Raw genomic sequence first — 21,938 nt, forward strand, 5'->3', positions numbered from 1 at the left:
AAGTCTTATTAGCATAGTTGGTTAAAAGGTTATACTTATTTTGTTAGGTTGTAAGTTCGAAATATACAAATAACATTTTTAATTTTATTATTAACCGTATTAAGTTTATGAACGGGTCAACCCACAATCCGACCCAAGTATCCATTTGTTCTCACTGTTGGAGAAATCAAATAATAGCACCTGTTTAGCAATTCAGAAATAAACAAGCTACAACAAGGCCTAACAATTATTTTTCTCTTTTGTGTAATCAAATAGGCAGCCAAAACAATTGAGCATCAAACAATCAAAGAAACAGAGAGCGGGACATCAAGATTTTACGTGGAAAACCCAAATTAGGTAAAAACCACGGGACACTTCGGCCACTTAAATCATCCACTATATCAAATGGGTATACAATGTAGTTCAATACAAGCCTAGAGGTAACCTAATAAAAGTTATCAATTGACCTCATCTTAACTTTTCATTCACATACATTATCATCATCACTAAAGATGGCTAACCAAATGGAGAAGAGATAAAGGAAATCAGAAGAAGAACTTGCTGCTTCAATGGAGGAATTGTTGCTTCAATGGATGAAGAACTGCTGGAAGAGAGAGAGAGAAAAACAACTCAAAAACTGCTGTGTTTTTTTTTCACTTAATTAAATATGCCCTAATGGGCTTTATTAATTTGTTAAGCCCAGCTGCCAAATGAGCTGACCCAACAAATCTCCCCCGTCAGCGCAACTTCGCGGGCTCCAATAAACCCGCTCTCTCCCGACAATCTTCAAACTTGTCCTTAGGCAAAGATTTCGTAAACATATCGGCACCATTCTCACTTGTATGAATCTTCTCCAAGTTCAGCTCTTTTGCCTCAAGCACATCACGTATCCAATGATATCTCACGTCGATGTGTTTGGATCTCGAATGAAAAGCTGAATTCTTTGAGAGATGAATGACACTTTGACTGTCGCAAAACAAAGTAAACTTCTCTTGCTTTTGGCCCAACTCTTGTAGAACTTCTTCATCCATAACACCTCTTTACATGCCTCAGTAGCTGCAATATACTCAGCTTCTGTAGTAGACAAAGCAACACACTTTTGTAACCTTGACTGCCACGAAACAGCACCGCCTGCAAAGGTAACCAAAAAACCTGATACATATTTTCTTGAATCAACATCACCCGCCATATTAGAATCTATAAAGACTTCCAAAATAGGAGTATCACTTCCGAAGCATAAATGTGCTTTCGAAGAGCCTCGAAGATATCTAAGAATCCACTTAACAGCCAACCAATGTTCTTCTCCCGGGTTGGAGAGATACCGACTAACAACACCAACTGCGTGTGCTATGTCCGGTCTTGTACATACCATGGTATACATAAGACTACCAACTGTAGAGGCATAAGGTACATTCTTCATTTCATCTTTCTCTTTCTCACTTGTAGGACATTGTTTAGAATTCAACTTGAAATGACCTGTAAGTGGAACTGAAACCGGTTTTGCATTTTTCATTGCAAACCTCTCAAGTACCTTCTCAATGTACTTCTCTTGTGATAGCCAAAGTGTTCTGTTCTTTCTGTCTCTTGTGATTTCCATGCCTAAGATCTTCTTCACTAAACCCAAATCCTTTATCGCAAAAGACTTATTCAAATCCTTTTTGAGCTTCTCAATTTTTGCAATATCTTGCCCAACAATTAGCATATCATCAACATAGAGCAGAAGAATAACATAATCATCAACACCGTATCTCTTGATGAAAACACAATGATCAGAAGTAGTCTTACTGAACTCATTTGCTTCCATGAAAGAGTCAAATTTCCTGTACCATTGTCTAGGCGCTTGCTTGAGCCCATACAAGTTTTTCCTCAACCTGCAGACAAGATCTTCTTTACCTTTAACTTTGAAACCCTCTGGTTGTTCCATATAGATCTCTTCCTCTAAGTCACCATGGAGAAATGCAGTCTTCACATCTAGTTGTTTAATTTCCAAATCTTGACTAGCAGCCAATGCTAACACAACTCTGATGGATGACCTCTTCACAACTGGTGAGAAGATCTCTTCAAAATCAATCCTCTTTTTCTGTCCAAAGCCCTTCACAACCAGTCTTGCTTTGTATCGAGGTTGTGAGCTATTCTCTTGATGCTTTAACTTGAATACCCACTTGTTCTTCAAAGTCTTCTTTCCTTTCGGAAGTTTCACCAAGTCATAAGTCTCGTTCTCTTGCAAGTAATTTATCTCTTCTTGCATTGCCACCGACCACTTGTTCTTGTTTTCATGAGACAATACTTCTTGATAGGTTTCTGGTTCTCCCCCGTCAGTCAACATCACATACTCATTGGGAGGATACCTACTAGAAGGTTGTCTCTGCCTACTAGATCTTCTAATATGCTGATCATCAGGTGGCTCTAAAGAACTATCATCATCTTGTTCAGCTTCCTCTGTTAGCTCAGCATCAACTAGAGGAGTCTCATCAACCTCAACTTGGGCATTTTCCACATCATTGGGCTGTGATTGTGGTGTACGAATCCTACCATTGTCAGGCAATTCATTCTTCGTAGACTTCGGCTTTTCATTTTCTCAAAGTCTTCAATGGTCTGATCTTCAAAAAATACCACATCTCTGCTTCTAATGAGTTTCTTGTTAACCGGATCCCAACATCGGTACCCAAATTCTCCGTGGCCATACCCAATAAAGATACACTGTCTCGTCTTGCTATCAAGCTTAGCTCTCTCATCTCGAGGAACATGAACAAACACTTTACAACCAAAAACTCTCAAGTGATCATAAGAGACGTCTTTACCTCTCCAAACTCTTTCTGGAATGTCGCCATCTAAAGGAGTTGAGGGTGAAAGGTTTATCAGATCAACTGATGTCTTCATTGCCTCTCCCCAAAAGGATTTTGGCAACTTAACATGAGACAACATACACAAAATTCTCTCATTGATAGACATGTTCATCCTCTCTGCAACTCCATTCTGTTGAGGTGTTTTTGGCACAGTCTTCAAAAGCTTGATCCCATGACTTTTACAGTATTTCACAAATGGTCCTCTGTATTCGCCACCATTGTCCGAACGAACACATTTCAACTTCTTCCCAGTTTCTCTCTCCACTTCAGCATGAAATAACTTGAAGTAATTCAATGCTTGATCCTTAGTCTTCAAGCAATATGTCCACACCTTTCTTGAGTAATCATCGATAAAATTGATGTAATAATGAGCACCACCTAAAGTCAAGGAATCCATAAAACATATGTCTGTGTGAACCATATCTAGGATATTGGGCTTCCTAGATGGAGAGAAACTTTTGAAGGAAACTCTATGTTGCTTACCAACTAAGCAATTTGTGCATGTCTTCAAATCTGTGGACTTTAAGCCCTGGAGATCGATTGTCTTGGAGAGAACTTGCATGCCATTCTGACTTAAGTGACCAAGTCTCTTATGCCAAAGCTGTGCTGAACAATCATTAACTGCATTTGTTTCTCCCCCGTAAGACTTAGTCTCTGTCACATAAAGAGAACCGACCTTCTTTCTTTTAGCTATCACCAAAGACCCCTTAGTGAGTTTCCATTTTCCTTCACCAAAGTAACTATGATAGCCCTCATCATCAAGAATACCAGTAGAGATCAAATTCATCTGAATATCAGGAACATGTCGAACATTCTTCAAAAGTAGCTTGCACAAAGTGTTAGTATCCAAACAGACATCTCATTTTCCAACAATCTTACACATAACATGGTTTCCCAACGTCACTAAACCAAACTGTCCATTAGTGTAAGAAGCAAATATATCACAACGATTGGTGACATAATAAGAAGCACCTGAGTCTACCACCCATTGTGTATCTTGAGAAACAAGGTTGATACTATCATTGTCGTAAATAATATCGATGTCGTTACCACCCACATCTGCAACCTTACTACTTCCATCTTGCTTATTCTCCTTTTGTTCCAGCTTCAAAGATCTGCATTGATACTTCTTGTGTCCTGGCTTGCCACAATGATAACATGTAATCTCTTTTCTCGAGCTGGATGTTCCCCGTGACCTGTCTGAACTGCCACTGCGATTCTTTAGAGTTTTACTTTTACTTCTACCCCTTTTCTCAGTCACGAACACCTGACTTGGAGTCGAGAAGCCCTGTTCTTTTTTTCTAAACTCTTCATTCAGCACGCTCTCTTTCATCATTTTCAAAGTGAGCTTACCTTGTGGAACAAAATTGGTAATTGAAACCACAAGTGTTTCCCAACTATCAGACAGAGAATTAATCAAACACATAGCATGAAGCTCATCATCAAATTTCATTCCTATCACAGTCAACTCATTTAGAATCCCCTGAAAAGCATTTAGATGCTCAAACATAGAAGACCCATCTTGATATTTCAACGAGCAAAGCTTCCTAAATAGAAATGCTCTGTTTTGAGTGTTGTTCTTCTTATACAGTTCACTCAAAATAGTCCACACCTTATAAGCATTAACTTCAGTAGCCACATGCTGATACACACTGTTGTCAACCCATTGCCTAATTTTACCAACTTCCTTTCTGTTCAGCTTCTTCCAATCTGCATCTGTTATAGCCTCTGGTTTTTCCTTTATCACCCAAAATAGTGTCTTCATAATCATAATTACACAATAAGTCCTCCATCTGTGACTTCCAAATTGTGTAATTGGTAGCTGTGAGTTTGATCATCGTTCCATTACTACTCAACGATTCTTCCATTTGAGTTATACAAGAATCACCACCAAACGACCTCAGCTCTGATACCACTTGTTGGAGAAATCGAATAATAACACTTGTTTAGCAATTCAGAAATAACAAGCTACAACAAGGCCTAACAATTATTTTTCCCTTTTGTGTAATCAAATAGGCAGCCAAAACAATTGAGCATCAAACAATCAAAGAAACAGAGAGCAGAACACCAAGTTTTTACGTGGAAAACCCAAATTAGGTAAAACCACGGGACACTTCGGCCACTTAAATCATCCACTATATCAAATGGGTATACAATGTAGTTCAATACAAGCCTATATGTAATCTAACAAAAGTTATCAATTGACTTCATCTTAACTTGTTATTCACATACATTATCATCATCACTAAAGATGGCTAACCAAATGGAGAAGAGATAAAGGAAATCAGAAGAAGAACTTGCTGCTTCAATGGAGGAATTGCTGCTTCAATTGAGGAAAAACTGCTGGAAGAGAGAGAGAAAAACAACTCAAAAAAGTGTTGTGTTTTTTATCCCTTAATTAAATATGCCCTAATGGGCTTTATTAATTTGTTAGGCCCAGCTGCCAAATGAGCTGACCCAACTCTCACATATATATTTCCAAATTAACCATAACTATCGACTCGGCAATTCGAACTTTTTAAAATTAAAGCATTATTATTATATATATATATATATATTTGGATTCAAATAAAAAAATAAAAATCTTTTCAAATAAATTACATACATAACACTGTTGGTATATGATTGTAATCATATTGTTGGGTTTATGATGTTTGAATTATTGCACTTTAATCATATGTTACCTTTTTGTTTATTGTTGGGTTTATGATGTTTGAATTTTGCACTCTAATAATATGTTACCTTTTTTGTTTATAACTGTTTTGTTCATGGATGTGTTATTTATCAAACCTATACAAATATCACCTATCTATAGATTTGTGGTCCAAATTTAATCTCTATGGAAAACCATTTATTAGTATCACATGATAGAAAAATAATTTTAAAGAGTAAAATGTCAATCCTTAATTAAGGAAAGTTAGTTCACTAAACGAAAATAATGATAGAGTGCAAAAATTTGATATCATAAATAGTCGAAAATGATGTGACAACATTTGATAGAACTTAAAATCTAATAGAGAAAGATTTATTTTTTGAAATCCACTGACGTGATGTAACATCACTATCAAATGGTTTGCCAAACCATTTGGATAATGAGTGTTGTATAGGTCTAACTTCCTCAGCAAATTAATAAATATAAAAACATATATTCACTTTTGATTTTGTTTGACAAAATATTTGCTTCAATTAGAAACATAAGATTTATATCACATTTGGAAGTAACTTAGTCTATCACAAAAAAAAACATTTTTCTTTTTGACAAAGAAATATTGTAAATGAAACATTTTTTTCTCAAGACTATAAACCAGGAAACATAGTTGGATTGTATTAATCATCACATGATATAAAAAAAACAACTAGAACAGTACAACAACCTCCTTGATCCTGTCCCTCAATTTATTTAGTAAAGTCCATTCTACGAAAACATAATGAACGAACCACCACCAAACTGAAACCGAACCTCTCATGGCTCAAAAGTCATGCTTTCCGCTTCCTTTCTAACAGATTCAAACAACACTGACGACAGATATCTCTCGCCAAAGCTAGGGAAGACCACCTATTATGAAGGATAAAAGGGAGAATAAATTCATTAAAAAACGAGCAATTCAAGGCCAGAAACAAAAGAAAAGTGGATAAAACATACCACAATCAGTTTCCCAGCATTTTCTGGTCTTTTTGCAAGCTTAATTGCCGCTGCAGCAGCAGCACCAGAAGATATACCCACCTATCATAATTGATACGTAAATCTCACAAATTCAAGCCGACAAAGAAACATACTTAAGATGACACAACCCTCCTAAATTGACTTACCAGTAATCCTTCTTTCAGAGCAACAAGCTTTGCAGTTTCAATGGCTTCATCACTTGATACCTGAATATGAAACAAGCAATCAAGTTTTAAACAAGTTTAAAATCAGCAAACAACAGTAAATATGCAAGAAATATTTGATGCCTTAATGATCGATAGAGAAGCAAATGAACGAATTTCTTGAAGAGTAAAGCCAAATAGTATTCACTGTTAAATATGCAAGATTGAATATGTACTTTAGATGGAGGGAGAAATTAAAAGGCCCTTAAATGAACATAGCATTTGATAGTCAGTTGTATGACAGAAGAAACGTAAAATATCGAAAACATGACAAAAACAAACTACTTCCAAAAACCTTACTTGAATAACTTCATCAATGAGACTGACTTCCAACACACCAGGAATAAAACCAGCGCCAATTCCTTGAATCTTGTGTGGGCCTTGACGTGTGTAATAAACAAGGCAACAAGAAGTTAGGATCAGACGGATATAAAGAAAATTGTTCGTGTGAAAATACAACACAAGGGATAAAACTACTCCAAACTAAAAATTGATGATAACAAATCTCTTAGTATCAAATAAGTTTTCAGTGAGGACTTCTCTACTTTTCACTGTCATTTGCACCATCTTGATGGAAATGAACAAATGAGTGTTTGACGAAAGGTGTTCTTGATAAACCAGCGACGAGCTCAACTTTTGCTTTGTAATTTTCAATTCCTTGTTTGTCAATGCGACTTTCGTGTTTACTAATGGTTTTTAATTGAATTCTGATTATAAAAACTAACAATAATAAAAAAGTTTTCAGAGGCATAAATAGGAGACTTAAGCTTACACCTTGTTCGATTGATCTCAGTTATTTGAATTAAATCTCAAATAACTCACTATTCTATCGTTAATCCCCTTTATCAATCACATCATTCAAATCATTAACCAAAATATCCTTAATTTTTTAATCATATATCTCTTCTTACCCAAATAATCCAATTTTCAATAGCCTACACCAAACAATGTTGAAATAACCTATTTGTTGTCCAAATAACCCAAGATCTAAGAAGGCCTTAATCATTTGAGATGATAACCAACACCTTAATATTTAAATGACAAAATAGCAATTGGTAGGCATAGATGATAGTACAGGTGAAATGCATGCATCTATAAGATGGAAGCAGCTTTCTTTTCATCTTCCATTTTCATTTCACGAGATAAAATTACAAAATCAAGGAGAGTAAAACTTTAACTTCAACTCACCAGGCTTTCCTCCAGAGAGAATAGGACTCTCAACAGGTTCTACACCATAAATCTAACAAATAGAAAACAAAGAATCTTTCAAGATTGATAAATCCTAATGAAACAACTGTCTTATCAATAAACTTACCTTTACATCAGGATTTTGCTCTTTAAGAAAATTTCCAGCACCAGTAATTGTTCCTCCAGTACCAATTCCCGAAACGAAAGCATCTACTTTCCCACTCGTTCCCTTCCAGATTTCCGGTCCAGTTGTTTCATAATGTATCTATATAGTCAATAAACTCCATAGTTTTTAGTTTAACCATATCATTTTCAGCATTCTACCAACACATTTAACATAAGAACATAACAAGGCTACCCTACCCTCGGGTTAGCAGGGTTTTCAAACTGCTGCAGTATGTAAGCATTCGGTGTCTTAGCCAATATCTCTTCAGCCTTTTGAATAGCACCTTTCATTCCTTTAGCAGGATCTGTAATAAACAATTCCACTCCAAAGGCACGAAGGATAATCCTTCTCTCGAGACTCATTGAAGCCGGCATTGTGATAATTAGCTTGTAACCCTTAGCAGCTGCAATGAATGCTAATCCAATCCCAGTATTTCCACTTGTAGGTTCAATCAATACACTCTGAAGAACCCCCAGTAAATAAAGCATCAAACATAACAGAAAATCAATTAAAAATCAATCAATAGATCAGTAATCAGTAATCACCTCTCCTGGTTTGATAAGGCCTTTCTCCTCAGCATCAGTAATCATACTATAACCAATCCTAAACATCAAGAAACATCATATTTAAAGTTTAAACTAGAACTGAAAAATTCTGAGATTATTCAATCTCAATCTAATTTCTTACCTATCTTTCACACTTGAACAAGGTTCCATCATTTCTAATTTGGCTGCAACCCTAGCGACACATCCTTCAGTTACGTTGTTCAGATACACCAATGGAGTATTCCCGATCAACTGTTCCAATCGAGACGATAATCAATATGAAGTTAAAAGACAATAAATAGCACGAATCAAACTTACTTCAGTAATATCTTTAGCAATTCCGATTCTATCTGCCGCCATATCTGAAACAAAAGATCACTGAAATGAAACAAAATTGTCAGTTTCTTCCTGATCGGAATCCAGTACAGAAAATTTGCAAGAACGAACCTAGATTTGGACGATGAAATTGGTCGTAATCAGCTACAGAAGAACAAGTACCGAATTTAGATTTGGAAAAGTGATTAGCTTTAATACTGGTTTGCTCGTCTGGCCGGAGAAGATGACGCCGAATGAATGTGGGCCTTTTTCTGGACTTATACTATTAAAAATTTAGGAAAGGTCAAAAGGATAAATTTAAATAATGATTTATTTAAATAATTCATTTTTATTTCTAATCATTTTTTAAAAACATATATATGGTATTTTATTTATATTCGAATTTTCCCAATTATTATTGGGATTAATTAGGATTTTAGACACCTTCATTTAAATATCACAATTTGCGATACGGTAATATAATCGGTCGTTACATATTACTAATTTAACTTATTTATTTATATATTTCGCTGTATAATAAATTAGTTGTGTTTAAAATAGTTAAGTTAAAACTTTGTTTTTTCTTTTGAAAAACCGGTAGTGTCCGTCGGAAAGTTTATTATTTTTCTTGAGAACTTTTAAATTCGATAATCTATCGAGTAATGTTTTTCATTTTTTTCATGTCATGCGCTTTATCGTTATATTTAAACGATTTTTATCATTTTTAATATACATGGATTTTTTTTAAAAAAAAATAATAATTTTTTATAATTTTAACAATAATGTATCTCAAATTGAAAATAAAAGCCTAATTTACAATGATTTACGAGCTCGATAAATTATTTAGTATTTTTTTTTACTAAATATGTCAATTATTATTGTTAAAAAGAATAAAAAACAACGACATAAAAATAATATGTCTTAAATCTTAATTGAAAGTAAGAGCCTAATTTACGAGGATTTATCGGCTCTTTTTGAAAAGAGCTCGATTAATTATTTGGTAAAAAAAATTTTATGTTATTTTTTGTTTTATGCTTAAACGAATTTTATTTTTAATATACTACCTTCAAATAAAAAAAATATTAAAAAATGATATTTTGAACAATTAAACCGTCCTTTATTTATGATACTTTATTTATAAATATAGGACAATAAACAAAGCGTTTAAAATCTTAAAGAAACACTTAAATTCTATGATTACTAAATATAAATCCAATATAATTTACTACAATATTCTGATATGCCCGATTTATTTTTTTTTTTGCTCAAAGGTAATAAATTATTTAGTTCAAACTTTATATAAATAAATAAATAATTATATTATATTTTTATATAAACAATTCAGATCCACTTGTTCATAAGAAAAACTGATATAAATTTGTATGCATACTAAAAACAAATAATAAAAATTGACGTATTGTTTTGGAATAAATATATTGCCGTTTTCAAATAGTCCAAATATTAAAATGACTTAACAAGTTGGATTATTTAGTCCACTTGTTATTCATGAATTGATTTTGTTTTTCTTTATTTACCTAAAGTATGTTGATAATATTTATAATAATTTAGAATTATAATAATGACTACATTAATATAAATTATTACCATCCTTCTTTTATTTTCCTTTTTCTTTGAAAGATTATGAGGTGGATAGTGAATTTGAGATAATATTTCTAATTATGATGATAAATTATTAAATGATAATTACAGATAGGGTAATTTAAATAACAAGGTATTGTTTGATAAGTTTTATTTTTTATGTAAATAAAATAAAATAGCCTTTGGAATTATAATTAAAAATTATTTATTTTAAAGGTAAGATATTTTTTTCAAAAGTCTTTGTTACTTGAATGAATGAAAACCTCAATTCAAATGAATTTGGTTGCGTGGGGATTTCCTTTTGTAAAATTCAAAAGGAATAAAATTGACAAATTAGTCAATGATTAGTTTGATTGATTTTTTTTTATATATATATTATTAATTTATATAGTTTTATAATAACCAAATTGTCAAGTAAGACTCTTTACATAGAGTATTTGAGATTTTTTCTTTCAAATTTTATCATTTAAATTTCTTATTATTAAAGTTATATATAAAATCGAGATTTTTGTCTTAATCCTAATCAATCTATTATTTACGTAACATTTATAAATAAAATGTTTATGCCTCAATTTAACTACCGAGTTTTTTTTTTAAATTTCTTTTAATTCGCTAATATTCGATAATTAAAAAAATAATATTAATATTTTATTTATTTATAAATATCACATAAATAATAAATTAATTACTTTTTCAAACTATTTCAATAAATCCTATTTTAATTTAATTTAATATTAATGAGCCGAACATTAGTCCAAAATCATTCATATTTGACCCTTCAACATTTTTATAATACTGATTTTATCTGTATTATTATTATTGATTGTGTTTGATACGGTTAATTAATATATATTTTGAAATTTATTTACTATAATAATTGAGGATTTTTTATTAAGTTTATTTAAAATATTTTATTAACTTGACGTGTTTTTGTTTATATTTTATGTTTAGTAAAAAAAAATAATTCTCTCATGTTATTATTTATATATTTCTTGTAAACCAACTCTCGTAATTTTTTATTATACATTTATCATTTAAAAAAAAAAATATAACACCTTATCATTATTAAAATTTTATTTGAAATAAATAAGATGAATTGTCTATAATAGTTGATCTGGGAATAAGCTGATCAAATAGGCATAACACATGCAAAATAAATGTATTAAACATGTAAATTAATAATTTGAATAAGATAGTTTAAGTATTCCATAAATTAGTTAAAATTTTATTATTTTAAATTTATGATCTTAAAATTTTTTATAAATAATTTTGATTTATAATTTTATACTATTATAATGAAATAGTGTGATTTTTTATTTATTTATAAATTTATAAATATTACTTATATAAATAAATAAATTTATATAGTTGATTTTATGAATATAACTTTTATTTAGTATTATTTATTTATTTGTATTTCTTAGATTAATTATATATTACTAATACTCTTTTTAAAAGAAATTTTTCATTTCACTTGTTTATAAATGGACAATACTTTATTTTGTTTGATTTGGACAATAATTGTAATTGGTAAGATTTTGAGGATATTACAAGTTTTTTTTTAAGTAAAAAACATTAAAGGTATTAGAATATATAAATAAATAAAAATTATTTTAAATATTTTAATTAATGAATGGAGGGATGGATGAAAGAGAGTAAAATAATGTTTAATTTATTGAATTATTTAAATAATCCAAAATAGAATTAAAAATAAATAAACTTTTTATTTGATTTGGATATATAACATGCAACACCATTATCTTTCTTTAAATCTTTTGAGTAAAAGTATATAAATATACAAATATAAATAATTTAATGTTGTATTGTGAATATAAATATTAATTTACAAACGACAACTAGTGGCCATGCCTCGACAAAAGAGAAAATGGTCCTCTAGAAAGCCGAGCAAAAATGTGCCATCCAAAAGCCTTGAGTTTGTTGGTTTATTTTAAAAAATTCAATCAAATAAAATTATTTAAATAATTTATGAAATTATTTAAATAATATTAATCTCAACAAAGCTAAGCTGGATAAGAATAATATATATATATTATGAATGAGAATTTCTTGAAATTAACAACCATCTTGATAACAACAGCCTTGACTATGGCCCAAATAATTGTTTTTTTTTTTATTATATTAGATCTAATCAGATTTATTCAACTAAAAAGATTTTTTTTTATTAGATCTAATAAGATGTATTCAACTAAAGATATTTTTTATTATTATTATTATTATTATACGCCGTATAAGGAAAGCAAGAAAAAAAAAAATCCTTTTTCAACATCATTTAGCATTTCGTCTTGAAAAATAAAATAAAATAATTTTTTTATCAAATATAATCAATATGTAAGATATATTATCTATATATTATCTTTATATTTATTAATTTTATATAACTGTTTTGACAATGAGTTATCAGTCACATGTATCCTTTGTTTTTAAAGTATATCATATCTTATTTATTTTCAATTATCTAATTATTCAATATAAATATCTAATTTATATTATAAAAAAACCTTATATTAATTCATCTAACTAAATAATCTATTCTTTTATCAAATAGTTTTTTTTTTCAAAAATACCCAATAAAAATCTCAAATAACCCAACACAAAACAAGCTTTTAGGTTTAATTCAATAATAAAAATATCAAATTATTTCTACTTTATTTTAAATAAAATTTAAATATTAGATAAAAAATAATAATTAGAAATTAAACTCAAATAATCCTCAATTAAATTCATTAAATTATCTACTAAAATATCTAGATACTAAAACACCATTTATTTATTTAGAAAAAGATGTGAAAAGCAAAAGTGTGTATAAAATTGAAAAGATACAGATAAAAGTATGTTTAAAGGAGCACTAAAAGTTTATTTATTTGCTTTTAGCCTTGTTCTGCATCATGTCAAGCATTGTTACATTTCTCTAAATAGCTTGAAGAGAAAATAATGGAATCTATAATTTATCCTATGGTTACACACTCAAGAGATTCAGCAGTTCAAACAAATTACATTTGGTTGAAACTGAGGATGTAGAATCAAGATCGCGAGAGAACCCCTTTTGAGCTGCGTGTTGAAAAATCGGGAGAATTTTCAGCAGTTTAATTTGGAAAAACAATTTTGTACACACATATATATATACCTTGGCACAGTCCCACCGCGACGTGGGTCGAATTCTGTTGCCTGCCGGAGAGCCCTAGCAAAAGCCTTGAATGTTGCCTCAATTATGTGATGAGAATTTTTTCCACCAAGCTATTATCGAGTAACAGAAATGAATCTTATTATTGCATATAATCACTTTAATCCAACCACAATCAGACAACAGTAAATGATACTATATTTCGGAGATTAGATCAACATTTCAAGCAATTGACAGTTATCGTAATTACCTGTCTGATGTGAAGCGTCATACCAGAAGTATTAACCAAAGATTGGAAAAAGTGCTCCACAAGCTGCAATAACAGAGTTCTTCAAAGTTTCAATGAGTTCATTGTCTTATATGTCTTTCACTATTCAAGTTTATGTAAAAAATATAAGCAAAAAGGAATGATAAAGTGGGGTTGATGGAGAAATTGCATTTTATGAATTCATTATAGACTTGAACTAAACTGATGAACAAATAGAGCCTTATTGGAAAGGACAGAACAAGTATTTGGAACAAATCAATTCTGATTGAGTATACTTTGAACATGAATTCATTATTAACAATGTTCATAAATCAGCACAGAAAAGGATGAACAACAGTTAAAACATAAACCCAGCATTGTTACACTTTTTTCAACTTCAGAGCGTTGTTTGATCTAGGTTTATTGAAAATTATGAACTTATTTGATGTGGGTTATTTGGATCAATCACTTCTTTTATCACATCATTCAAATCAACCAAAATACTATTTCTTTATTTTTATGTTGTTTTAAAATATCAAACACTAAGGATATTTAGTCATATTATCCAAATAAACCATTTTTCAAAAAGAAATCAAACAAGTTATAGGTTATTTGGGTAAAGAGACATTAAAGAGTATAAACATATAATGAAGAAATATATTTTCTTTAATGTTATCAATAAATAGATTGTGGATTTGATCATGAGTTATTTTGAATAACCAAGTGGATTTGACGTGGGTTATAAATAATCAATCTTGTTTGATGTTGGTGATTAAAATCAGTTATTTTTTGGGTAAAAAGACATTAGAGATAACTTTATGATTTGAATGACTAATATAGTGCGGATTGAATAGGGAGTTTTCTGAAAATAATCTCGAATAACCCACATCAAACAACAAGGATATGTTAACAAAATTTCCAAGGACCTATGTTTCATATGTTCCCACCCTTTTGTTTTGAGATGTGATTGATGATTTGAATGATGAATAGATTGCGGATTGAATAGTGAGTTATTTGAAAACAATTTCGAATAACCCACATCAAACAACAAGGATATGTAACAAAACTTTCAAGCACCTGTGTGTCATATGTTCCAACCCTTTTGTTTTGAGACTGTGATTGATGATTTGAATGACGAATAGAGTGCGGATTGAATAGTGGAGTTATTTGAAAATAATTTCGAATAACCCACATAAAAAACAAGGATATGTAACAAAACTTTCAAGCACCTGTGTGTCATATGTTCCTACCCTTTTGTTTTGAGATTGTGATTGATGATTTGAATGACGAATAGGGTGCGGATTGAATAGTGAGTTATTTGAAAACAATTTCAAATAACCCACATCAAACAACAAGGATATGTAACAAAAAATTCAAGTACCTGTGTGTCATATGTTCCCACCCTTTGAGTAGGAATTTGCAAATCATAACTTAAGTGTGGTCTTCCAGATAAATCCTGTTCAAATATATTCATCCAAAATCTTGAATTAGGACAAAGGAAACATATGAACCACCAAAATTACTCACAGATTAATCAATCAATCAATCAATCATGAAGAACTAAAAGTAAACTCTGAAACAAATCATGATTGCAGTAAAGAAACATTCAAAGATAGATGGCAACCTACCAAGGCAACATGTATCAATGCTTCATCAAGTGGAGCTGAGAAATCACCAAACCTGTTTATCCCTTTTCTATCACCCAGTGCCTGAAGCAAAGCCTAAAATTTCCAAAGTCATGAAATTGATTGTAAACATCACACTGTTTATAACATAAAGTATACCGATCCAATGGCAAGCGCGACATCTTCATTTGTATGATGATCATCAATGTGAATATCTCCAGTAGCTCTTACATGAACATCAAATAATCCATGAGAAGCCAGTTGCTAGAAATCACAATTCACAAACAACAGTACAAATTTCAATGCAATTCTCTAACAAAAACATTCAAAATGTTGGAGAAAGTGAGAAACTAACTAACATCTAGCATATGGTCAAGGAACGGAATACTGGTTTGGCTATCAGCTATTCCAGATCCATCTAAGTTTATTCTAACAGAGACATTCGTTTCTTTTGTCACTCTCTTCACCTCTCCTGTTCGAGGTCCTATGGAATAAAAGAGTATATTATCGGCAACAGGAGATCACATCAAACGATGAAATACACAGATGAATGAATGAAGGGGTTTACCGCATTCAGTGGAGGATGTAGATGGAGATCCGTTTCCTTCAGTTGATGAAGATCCAGTGACGATTCTCAGAGACTCCATGGAAGATGAGTAGTTTAAGCCGAAATATTGAACCCAAAATTTTAATTGCGAATAAATTAGGGTTTTTTTTTTATAAATTATCTTTCATATTTAGTTATGAAAATATAATGTCATTACAAAGATTTTTTTTAGTGGTGGAAACATAAAAGAAAAAGATAATGAAAAATAAAATTTTCGAGACAATGTTTTGCTATCTAATTTGCGGGTTGTTATAAAACATAATTTATTTAATATCTTGTATAAGAGGTTCGAAATATCAATTACTTCATTTTGGTACATCAAAAATTACATAGACTATATTTTGACGTCTGACTCGAAAATGACATTATGTCATTGAATCACAATACACCACATTTGCTTAACGAATTATTATGGCATCGGTTACAACAGAGTTAAGACATCTGAAATTATGGCCAAAATCTCTGACAAGATTGCCGATATGATCCTAAATAATAATTTTGGTAAACTTTTTGGATTCGTCTTCAAGAATAGAGGCATCATAGTTGATCTTTATCCAGATAGTGTTGGTGTTGTTCAATGCACAACAATTAAAATACTCAATTTTTATTAAAAGTCTCAAATAACAATATATCAAATTTATTAATAGAAACCCGATAATGACTACGTAACAAAATATTTTTGACATAGTAACAATAAGAGTTTAATAGTTTTCATATTTGAAAAACACTTAGGACAGATAGGGGATGACGAGATTTGTCATCGAAACAATTCTCAAAGGTTGAGAGAGCATTATGACAACCTCTCTAAAGAAATTCCTAATTTTGATGGACATTTAAAACTCCAAATAGTTTTTTAAAGTCTTTGGTGCACTTGAGATGATGATGGGACTTTGATCTAACAAATTTATGACTTTTGAGTACATAACTGTATCCACAACTCGGCGAATACACTCCATTGAAATTGTCATTTCATATAAACCCGTCACATGATCCCAAGACACTAATTGAGAGCTTAATAGTACAATATGTGTGTTTCTTACCTAATAGTTAATGTAAAATAATCGTATTCAATTGTTTTGAGTGATTAATAACCTGACTAACAAATAAATGATTATATGTTGTACTCGATAAGGTTCCTAAGACTTTTAAATTGAAACACATCACTAGAGTCCTTAATGAGTATTCAATCATCGTTAAAAAAAAATATGATGATCCATCAATGATTTGTCAATGTCCATTGACTTTTAGTAAGTCTCTTTCTAAGAGGATACTAGACCAAAACCAAGAGCTACAATCTTTTTTCTTAATATGGAGCCACAAAGGGAAGTACACGTCTTTCACTAACCTACTCAAAAACTTTGTAAATTTAAAATTAGTTTTCATGATTATTATTTTCTAATAGTAAGATTGTCCAAAGAGGACCAATGTATATATTTGTTTTCTTGTTAGAGTTCCACCGAAATGCAATGATTTGACTATCGGTTTCACATTATAATTTTGAACATTGAAGCTCAATATATATAAATATATATATATATATATATATATTTAATCTATTAAACCTTTATATATTCAAATCCTTTGAAATTTAGAATTAGTCAAAATTTAGAATTGACTATTAATTTTAGAATAAACTTTGGTTATTCTGCATTGAGTTTGATTCTTCTCTAAGTGCTTTTTTTTATATATATTTTGCTTTATGTTGAAGTCTCTCCACTTTAATTTATGTTCTACTATTCACATTTAAACAATTATTGCTAGATAACTTATAAGCAACTTGAACACATACACACACAAAAAAACACTTAAGTGCAATAATGTTAGCAAATTTTATTTAATTAACCTCAAGTCCAGCCTTCCACTTCTACTAGTATATTAATATTAGTAGAAAATTTGTACATTGAATTAAAGTAACTTACAATTAGAATTCAACAACATCAACCGGTAGAGAAGTCGCCTTATGTAACGAATGAGGAAGCAATCCACCCGCATAAAAGCTCTTAGCCGTGCCCCCCACAATCTCGGGGCTACAAGAACCCGATTCGAAAATAGGAAACACCTTTTGCTGCGAACATTTCTTCGTAAAATCATCATCTTTACCTTCTTTCAATTGCATTTGATACTTCGCCTTTAACCACCTCAATTCTTGCCCAATCTCATCACTATCGTCCATCATTTGCTTTCTTTCCTCCTCACAATCATTCTGATCCGATTGGCTCGACATTCCTGGCGCGTCGGATCCTTCAAATTGGTAAGTAATCTCTTCGAACCGGCCATGCACGGTAGCACATCCGTCTTGGGAACATTCAAGTACTTGAACATTCTTATTCGAACAATATCCATTAATACTATTCTCATTCAACGATAATAACCCTTTTTCCCATTCAGGTACTAAAGAAGCGACAGCACCGTCAATCATGTCGGCTATTTTAGCCGCGTCTTGATCAGTTAAGTCGAGCTCTGCCACCATTTCGGTGGCAACACTCAATGCAGTGTCGGTCTCGATGTCGAAATGGAAGTAAATATTTCGAACGCGACCTTCGTTGTCTGTTATCTTCAAACGTAGAAAGACATCCCCGTCTGCCTTCCTTCCGTTTATCGAAATCGCCACGTCCTCGATATCGGTTAAGAGAGAAATATCGTTGGAAGGCCAGTAATCTTCATGTTGGAGAAAAGGGTCTTCTAGAAGTTCTTTAGCGGATAGTCTCGAGGATACATTTGTTAAACATTTCTCCACGAATTGTCGGATTTCCATGTTCTTCACTTTATACAAAGAATCTGGTTTTCTCCCCTGTTTATATTGATATGAAAAATTTAAACATATTAATATTAATTACCGTGGTTAAAATTTGTAACAAATATATGATTTGTTTTCTTACAGAGATAACTTTCTTGTAGATTTGAGCCGGGTGAGTGCATTCACTATATGGGTATTCAAAAGTTACCATTTCAAGTATGCACATACCAAATGAGTAAATATCAACCAATTCATTATACTGCTCCGCGTAAACCTCCGGTGCCATGAATTCCGGAGTTCCTGTAGTTTCATTAAAAATCGAGAGTTCGAATCTTTATCCCGTACCATTTAAAAAAAAATTATTAACTACCAGGTAAAATTGAACCGAAACTCACTTATTTTATTGGTAAGTAGCATTGAATTGCTAAATCGAAAAGATGTTTGTCTTTTTATTTCATTATAGTTAATTTTTTGTATGCATCCGAGCTAGATTTATGTTAGGATGAGATGCGTTCAAGTTCACTCCGAAAAAACAAAAAATAATAATTTTTATGTTAGAAATGTGACCTAACTCTTAATTTTATTTATTTATTTTAAATTTAATTCGCAAAAATTTCATTAATAAATTTTCCAAAAAAAATAAAACTCAACCTAAATTTTTTTAAGCCACGTCCAAACCCAAACTTCATCCTGGTCTAATTTGCTCAATAAAAAAATAATTAAAGTAAAACACTTTCTAGATTTATGTAATTATATAAAATATTATAAAATTAACCTCTTTATAATATCTGTATTCATTCAAAATTATATTAATCTACAAAAAAAAAAAATATATGTAAAAATTTATGTTAATTTATCAATTTCATTTAAAAATTTCCAATAAAAATTCAAGCTTATCCTATTTTTTATTTCAAGCACACCCAAAGTCTAATTTGCTCAATAAAGAAACAGATAAAGTAAAATATTTTTTAGATTTGTGTAATCATATAAAATATTATAAAATTAAACTCTTTATAGTATCTGTATTCATTCAAAATTATGAAAACAATGTAAAACAAGGGTTTAATTTTTTTTTTCAATTATTTTTTCTTAGTCCAAATGTCTAAGCTTCATTCAAAGGGAAATTTGAGGAGATGACTCTCAAAAATATCTTAAATGCGGAAAGTGCAGACTTTAAAAAAAAAACGTTTGTGACACTTTTTACTGTTTTTAGATGATTTTGCCCATGTCGGAGGTTGCGTGACACAACCGGAATCGCGAGATGATTTTTTTTTTTTCGTCTCGCGATTGCATGACGCAACTGGGCCATTTTCTTCCAAAAAAAATCATAATTAAAATTTTTTGAAAAATAAAAAAATAAAAAATTGCATCACGCAACCTCATATTGTGTGACGCGATAAGGACATTTTTGTCAGAAAAGAATAGAGGGTCACTAGCGCTATTTAATTTATTTAATTTATGCTCTCAAACTATCCAACTATCCGCTGTAAGGCCTTTTTGTGGGTATCTCCTCAAATTTCCCCATTCAAACCTATGGATAAGACTAAGTGCTAGCTTTCTTTAACCAATATTTAAAAAACAAAAACAAAACATAGACATGAATAAAACTCACCAACGCAGCGATCGGCATGAGAGTTACGAAGAATCGCAGCTAAACCCAGATCGCCAATCTTAACTTCCCCTTGATTTCCATTAATGAAAATGTTATCACATTTAAGATCTCTATGAATTATAGGAGGATCTTGACTATGAAGATAGTAAAGCCCTTTCAATATCTGTCTACACCAATTCTTTATTGCTCTAAGATTCACTCTCTTATGTTTCATCCTATACCTATCATCAAAAAAACCAATCAATCAAACATTAACAAATCAAATCCTTAATCTTCATCCAAAACCCAGTTACTTACTGTCTTAATGTCCCAGAAGTAAACATTTCCGTTACAAAATTAATGTTCCTGTTTGAAGTATCAACCCAAGAAGTGAAGAACTTCATGATGTTATCATGTTTCAATGTTTTCAACAGATGAATCTCACAATAAAGTCTTTCTAAATCATCTGGTCTTTGAAGGAAATCATATAGCTTCACTTGATTCCAAGCTACTTCAATTCCTTCATATTCATCAAAAGCCCTATATCTGAAAAAACACAAACAAACCCATAATCAAAAAGTGAAAATCATTAACTATGAAGGATATTATAAAATGTTCTTACACAGTTTTGGATGATCCTTTACCCAGAATTTCATTGTACTGTAAGTAAAAAATGATCAAATAAAGTTAGAAATGGATTTTAACAAAAAATTAAATGAAACCCAGATAGCATACTCTTCCATATCTTCCTGTGGGATCAATTTCAATGAATTCGAAATCATCCATAGTAGTTTGTTGGGATGAAGATCAAGATGGGGGATGAATAAACTTCATCAAAAATGGATCAAAATTTATGAAAGGTGCTTTGATGAACTGTTTTTGTGACTTTCTATCTCATTGGGGAGCCTTTTCTAGGCAGGCCAGCCAACGGGAAGAAGAAGAAGATGCTAAGACAAATTTAGGCCAAAAAAGTAAAGAAAGCATTTATTTCCACGCTTGACTTAACAGGGCAAGTGGATCTGTTTCATTTGCTCGTGATTAATATTTTTTTCCTTTTTTTTTCTTTAGTTTTTGTTCCTATAATACCTGCACCCATAAATACACAAAAATAAATTAAATAATATTTTTCAATTCAAAATATTTAAAATTAAATTCAATTAACTCCCTCAACATTTACTTTGCTAAAGTAATATATATAACTTAAGAATTGGATCTTCTGGTACCGATTTCACATGTTCTCCTTTTTTTTCAAGGCAAATCAGTAAATAAATATTAAAAAACTGTGTCTTTATCTAACTCATTTAAAAAAAATTATGTACATTCTTCTCGAATATTTAATTTATTATTTAAAATGTTAAATTATTATTTATTTTATTTTATTATTATATATTAATATCTTTAAATTTTTTACCAATAAAAATCTTGATCCATCAATATTATCACCCAATTATTATTTTTTAAATAACCAAGTTTTGACATATCAC

At 30.9% G+C, this 21,938-nt stretch overlaps 3 protein-coding genes across 3 annotated transcripts; all 3 read right to left on the reverse strand.

The window, feature by feature from the left end:
- Positions 1–6,094: 6,094 nt before the first annotated feature.
- Positions 6,095–9,132, reverse strand: LOC124911257 (cysteine synthase). Its single transcript, XM_047451714.1, has 11 exons — positions 9,039–9,132; positions 8,910–8,969; positions 8,734–8,843; positions 8,592–8,649; positions 8,244–8,507; positions 8,008–8,145; positions 7,881–7,932; positions 6,993–7,072; positions 6,636–6,695; positions 6,469–6,549; positions 6,095–6,381 (listed from the first exon to the last, which is right to left on the reverse strand). The coding sequence occupies exons 2-11, from the start codon at positions 8,949–8,951 to the stop codon at positions 6,289–6,291; spliced, it is 978 nt and encodes a 325-aa protein (XP_047307670.1). The 5' UTR covers positions 8,952–8,969; positions 9,039–9,132; the 3' UTR covers positions 6,095–6,288.
- A 4,219-nt stretch (positions 9,133–13,351) lies between these two features.
- LOC124911258 (imidazoleglycerol-phosphate dehydratase 1, chloroplastic) lies at positions 13,352–16,032 on the reverse strand. Its single transcript, XM_047451715.1, has 7 exons — positions 15,879–16,032; positions 15,679–15,783; positions 15,523–15,615; positions 15,276–15,350; positions 13,898–13,960; positions 13,651–13,760; positions 13,352–13,574 (listed from the first exon to the last, which is right to left on the reverse strand). Exons 1-7 carry the CDS (start codon positions 15,885–15,887, stop codon positions 13,547–13,549), a joined length of 483 nt encoding a protein of 160 aa, XP_047307671.1. The 5' UTR covers positions 15,888–16,032; the 3' UTR covers positions 13,352–13,546.
- Positions 16,033–17,936: 1,904 nt separating this feature from the next.
- On the reverse strand, positions 17,937–21,380 carry LOC124912194 (probable serine/threonine-protein kinase WNK9). Its single transcript, XM_047452758.1, has 6 exons — positions 21,190–21,380; positions 21,077–21,114; positions 20,773–21,000; positions 20,476–20,696; positions 19,006–19,163; positions 17,937–18,917 (listed from the first exon to the last, which is right to left on the reverse strand). Exons 1-6 carry the CDS (start codon positions 21,238–21,240, stop codon positions 18,048–18,050), a joined length of 1,566 nt encoding a protein of 521 aa, XP_047308714.1. The 5' UTR covers positions 21,241–21,380; the 3' UTR covers positions 17,937–18,047.
- Positions 21,381–21,938: the final 558 nt, after the last annotated feature.

This window comes from Impatiens glandulifera, chromosome 8 (genome assembly GCF_907164915.1).
Source record: "Impatiens glandulifera chromosome 8, dImpGla2.1, whole genome shotgun sequence".
Taxonomy (NCBI): Eukaryota; Viridiplantae; Streptophyta; class Magnoliopsida; order Ericales; family Balsaminaceae; genus Impatiens; species Impatiens glandulifera.

Coding starts and splice junctions, on each gene's coding strand:
- LOC124911257 (XM_047451714.1), bottom strand. CDS start 8,951: ATGGCGGCAGATAGAATCGGAATTGCTAAAGATATTACTGAA. Junction 6,550..6,635: donor CTCTGAAAGAAGGATTACTG/GTAAGTCAATTT, acceptor CAATTATGATAG/GTGGGTATATCTTCTGGTGC. Junction 6,382..6,468: donor ATGCTGGGAAACTGATTGTG/GTATGTTTTATC, acceptor CCTTCATAATAG/GTGGTCTTCCCTAGCTTTGG.
- LOC124911258 (XM_047451715.1), bottom strand. Junction 13,961..15,275: donor TGGGAACATATGACACACAG/GTACTTGAATTT, acceptor CTGTTATTGCAG/CTTGTGGAGCACTTTTTCCA. Junction 13,761..13,897: donor TGACGCTTCACATCAGACAG/GTAATTACGATA, acceptor ACTCGATAATAG/CTTGGTGGAAAAAATTCTCA.
- LOC124912194 (XM_047452758.1), bottom strand. CDS start 21,240: ATGGATGATTTCGAATTCATTGAAATTGATCCCACAGGAAGATATGGA. Junction 21,115..21,189: donor CCACAGGAAGATATGGAAGA/GTATGCTATCTG, acceptor TTTTACTTACAG/TACAATGAAATTCTGGGTAA. Junction 21,001..21,076: donor AAAGGATCATCCAAAACTGT/GTAAGAACATTT, acceptor GTGTTTTTTCAG/ATATAGGGCTTTTGATGAAT.